The following is a 4,901-nucleotide window of genomic DNA, read 5'->3' on the forward strand; positions in this document are numbered from 1 at the left end:
TGGATGTCCCATGACCATGTGTTCTATGTTATAAATCAAGGACTGCTAGTTGTTGTTTCTTTTTTGTTTCCCAATGGATTTCTTCTAAAAAATGTGGTGTGGTGCAAGCAATTTTTTATTCTGAATGTGTGGCTCGGAGAAAAAGGTGTGAGAACCACTGTTCTGCGTGATTAGAGCTTCATGGTATCCCACACATTGCATGTAGTGGGGAAGAGAAGAAGAAGAGTTTGGATTTGATATCCCGCTTTATCACTACCCAAAGGAGTCTCAAAGCAGCTCACATTCTCCTTTCCCTTCCTCCCCCACAACAAACACTCTGTGAGATGAGTGGGGCTGAGAGACTTCAGAGAAGTGTGACTGGCCCAAGGTCACCCAGCAGCTGCATGTGGAGGAGCGGGGAATCGAACCCGGTTCACCAGATTATGAGACTACCGCTCTTAACCACTACACCACACTGGCTCTGGGATGCCATGGGGGTATTTTCCTGTTTCTGGAAATGGACTGGCTCCCTATATGCCTGACCAATGTAGGAGCCTACTTGCTGGTGAGAACGTGCAATATTGCTCTGGAATTCAGCTGATTGGCTCTGAAAGCCCATCTTTGAAGGAGGCTACTGTAGCTCCTGCTCAGGTGAACTCTAATAGGTGTGGTGCCAGTCACTTGCTATCTATGTAATGGCAGCTGACTTGGCTGGTGGGTAGTTCCACCTGTCAAAGGTGGCCCACAGAGAGTGGAGGATTAAGGAATCCAGCCTGCAGTCTGGCCCATTTCCCATCCCAGTACTGGATGCTTCTATTTGCTATGGGCTGTGTGTTTTGGAGTGCTTGTGTTTCCTCCTTTTCAGCTTTTGTGCTGGGAATGTATAACATCCTGACTACATGATGCTAGCTAGCAGAAGCCGACCTCCCAGCTTGCTGGGTGAGACCCTCAGATTGACCCATAAATCAGTCTTGGAGCAAAGCAGAGAGCAAGAAGAGAAAGAACTAAGCAAGGTTAAGTGCAAATGCAGTTCTGTAAGTGGTTTGTCTATAGCAGCCACAGGCCCCAACCAATTTGTGTTTTTTTTTTTAATGACAGCTCAACTGTGTCTTTAATTTTCCATTTCATGTCATCTTTTCCCATTGATTTCATTGTTCAGTTTCCCGTTGCAAAGCTTCTTCAACATAGTCTGCCGCAAGTTTCATATGACAGTTCTTGAGGGCTTTTATTACATCGTCAACCTTTGCTTCCTTCCCCCTTGATTTCCGCCACTCTAGAAGCGATTGCATCATTTGTTCATGCATGTTATATGGATTGGCGGTTACAATTCTATCGATTTTGACTTCTGAGATGCCAAGTTTTCGAATGAGCATTTTCCAGTTTTTCCCAACGTGATCACATATGATCTCAAATGCTCTGTCCAGCTTACCTAAAAACAAAATCATAGTTTGCATCAACTTGCTAATTCACAATGAACCATTTAACGCTCCTCCTGCCATACTCCAGAGAATACTCTGTCTTGACCCTCCTACTTGTCCTACTGTGAAACACTCGGGGTTATGGCGTAACACTCAAGAGATGGGACAGGACTCCAGTCTGGGTGCTACTGCCCATATTTGCCACCCAGCCAACCCCATTTTTCACCTTGAGGTGTGCAGGGCCTCTGGGTATCTATATACCCAGCGAGAAGTTCACTGGCCAACCTTTGACTGTACTTAAGGAGTAAGGAGCCTCCAGCCCGGGGGCCTAAATAAGGCCATCAGGCCTCCCCATTTGGCCCATGAGGTCTTTTCGGCCAAGCCACACCCACATGCCCTACACCTGACACCATACATGATGCCAGATGTGGAGTGGAACGTGCAGTTACTTGGCCGTGATGAAATGAGGTTTGCAGGCATTGCCAAGCAGTTGATCGGTGCTGCCTACAAAACCCCATGCAAAGCACTGGGCCCAGGGATTCCCAGTACTTGACAATCAGCTGATCGCTGGTACTTTGTGCACAGTGCATTTGCCCACACACTCTGATTTCAAACCAGGCATGCATGTGTGTGTGTATCACCTGCCATTGTGACATCAGGTGATGGACAAGTGAGCAGCCTCACTCATCTGTCAAACTTGGCTAATGGTGAAGAGGTGGGGGAGAGAGAACAATCAGGCCCATTGGTCAGATTTGAGAAGCTCAGAAAAGGCCATAGCTCAAAGGAGTTTCTAACTGCCTTCTGCCAGCAGTGAAAAGCTGATTGTCGAATACTGGGAATCCCTGGGCCCAATGCTTTGCAGGCACCACTGATCAGCAGCTTGGCGATGCTTGCAAACATCATTTCCTGCAAGCACACACAAAGTGTCTGTTTATTTCTATATCGGGAAACAGGAAAAGAGTTACCATCTTTTTTCCTTGCAGGATACCTGTAAGCAAAAAAAGCAAAAAATAAAAAAATAAAAAATAAGAGGAGTTCTGGAATGCAGATGGCATTAGCCCTATTCAGGGGTTCACACAAAGCCTTAAAGCAGGGAGGAGGCAGAGGTGCACAGTCAAATCCTGTCCCCAATGTTTACATAGAGGCTCCTCTTCAGACTTTCAAGTGTTCAGTGTGAAGAGCTGGAGAGGATGTCTGAGCGTGTTGGAAGCATCATGATAATGCTTGTGTTATTAGAACTCTCAATCATAGGGATGCTTCTTCATGCATTCAGTCAAATGTATGCAGAAGCCCCCATAAGTCCTTTATGCTGAACATCTGAGGGCCTAAATATGAGCCCATGCACAAGGGAACGCTGGAGGGTGGGCTTGCCAATGCACCTCCTCCTCACTCTAAGTCACTCCTCTGCCAGTCTGGGGCCTCCAGTTGTTTCCAACTACAACTCCCATCAGCCCCAGTCAAAATGGCCAAACTGGCTGGGGCTGATGGGAGTTGTAGTGGTGAAAGCTGCTCTAAGGCCTCACGTGTACAGGCGTGCAAACACCTAAATACGGTTAGTGGGCTAAGCAAATCGTTTCAAGTTGTTAAAAGCAAGAACCCTAGACAAGACAGCTTGATCAGCTTTAATAGCAGCTTGAACAAGATGAAGCTAAAGTTGAAGGTTAAAAGGTAAAGGTAAAGGGACCCCTGACCATTAGGTCCAGCCGTGGCTGTCTCTGGGGTTGCAGCACTCATCTATCTTGCTTTACTGGTCGAGGGAGCCGGCGTACAGCTTCCGGGTCATGAGGCCAGCATGACTAAGCCGCTTCTGGAGAACCAGAGCAGCGCATGGAAATGCCGTTTACCTTCCCGCCGGAGCAGTACCTATTTATATACTTGCACTTTGACATGCTTTCGAACTGCTAGGTAGGCAGGAGCTGGGACCGAGCAACGGCAGCTCACCCCATCGTGGGGATTTGAACCGCCAACCTTCTTATCGTCAAGTCCTAGGCTCTGTGGTTTAACCCACAGCGCCACCCGTGTCCCTCAAAAAGTTGAAGGTTATGCAATACAAAAAGGTGAACTGAGCTGCTTCAGGCAGCATTATTATTATTATTATTACTATTACTATTAGTAGTAGTAGTATTAAGAATTTACCCTAAGCCCTATGGTCAAGTCACAACAATTAAATGACATAGTCAATATTAAAACACAAATTTAAAAACTGTGCAAAACAACTTAAAATTACAAAACTAAGGTGGGTCCTGAAAATATACACCTCAAGTGTCAAAAGCCAGAGTAAGGGTGTAGAACACCTTTAGCTCCTTACAGGCTACAAACACAATAATAAAGAAACAAATTTTCATATGCCACAGCCCACTTCCTTCGATTAAACAAAAAAGCCATTTCCACCTACGTTTTTCTTGCGCATCCAGCTGCTCTTCCGGGTCCCCACTTGCGCCGTCTTCAAACTGCCTGAGCAAAGTCAGCAGATCTTCTCTTTGCAGGCTTTTGAACGCGTGCTCCAAGAACTCAACCTTGGTCCTCGTAACTATTTCCTGTTCCAGGAAAATGTTGAATAGATCGAGGCCACTTTGCACGGCCTCGAGCTTTTTTTTGCCAATGCGATCCCGGCAAAGGAACTTGAGATCGGCGAGCTCCTTTGGAGAAAGGCTCCTCGAGAATAAATTCAGAAGATCCAAAAACGGATCCATTTCTGGGGAACCTAGGAAGAGCAAGGCGGGAGGTTAGGGTGCCCATATGAAAGGCATCAGTATTCAGGAAACCTTTCTCCTTTTTAAATAGAATACTGCTTTAATGCAGTTTTTTTTTTATGGGCAGAGAAACATCTAGCAAAGATGCATTTGAACCCCAGGGCGATCATCGGGCAGAAAACGCAACTTTTTAAAATCTGACTTTCTCTTTCACTTTGTTTTCTAAACTTTCCCCCCCAAACAAACGCTAGGAAACTTTTTGCGCGGCGCTGAAATCTCGATAGGAGGTTGGAAAAAATGGAAAACTTAAGTTTTTAGAAAGCTTTACATACTTACTTCCTGGTTGGAACTTTGTTGTCGATCCGGAGGCTCCGGCGTCATCCGGAGGGAGGTCGCTTCCCTTTCGGGGCCCTCCGCCCACGCGGCGCAGCTTGCCTCTCTCCGGAAATCCGAGGCAAGGGAGAGAATCGCAGGGCGCTCCGCGGACACCAGGGGGCAGCATTGGCACAGCTTTTGCAACTAGCGCCGCTGTTAACACGTATCGAGCCAGGCAGAAGCTCAGAAATAAATGTACGGCTTTTCTACTTAAGCATTTCACTTAAAAATATGGAGGTGTTGTTACACACCGCATTAAAACTGATCTGTCTGCTCCGTTGCAGAAACATGGTTTATTAAACATTGTATTGTATTTTCTAATAATAATAATAATAATAATAATAATAATAATAATAATAATAATAATAATAATAATAATAATAAATTTATTTATACCCCGCCCATCTGGCTGAGTTTCCCTGCCCACTCTGGGCGG

At 45.9% G+C, this 4,901-nt stretch overlaps 1 protein-coding gene across 2 annotated transcripts; it reads right to left on the minus strand.

The window, feature by feature from the left end:
• Nucleotides 1-993: 993 nt before the first annotated feature.
• FADD (Fas associated via death domain) lies at nucleotides 994-4,554 on the minus strand. 2 transcript variants are annotated; one of them, XM_081166752.1, is made up of 3 exons: nucleotides 4,427-4,554; nucleotides 3,793-4,101; nucleotides 994-1,408 (listed from the first exon to the last, which is right to left on the minus strand). In XM_081166752.1, the coding sequence occupies exons 2-3, from the start codon at nucleotides 4,088-4,090 to the stop codon at nucleotides 1,128-1,130; spliced, it is 579 nt and encodes a 192-aa protein (XP_081022878.1). In that variant the 5' UTR covers nucleotides 4,091-4,101; nucleotides 4,427-4,554; the 3' UTR covers nucleotides 994-1,127. The 2 variants fall into 2 exon arrangements, with proteins under 2 accessions (XP_081022878.1, XP_081022877.1); XM_081166751.1 differs by having other exon boundaries at nucleotides 4,423-4,538.
• Between the last annotated feature and the right edge of the window lie 347 nt (nucleotides 4,555-4,901).

Source organism: Podarcis bocagei (genome assembly GCF_964188305.1).
Source record: "Podarcis bocagei genome assembly, chromosome: 1".
Lineage (NCBI taxonomy): Eukaryota > Metazoa > Chordata > Lepidosauria > Squamata > Lacertidae > Podarcis > Podarcis bocagei.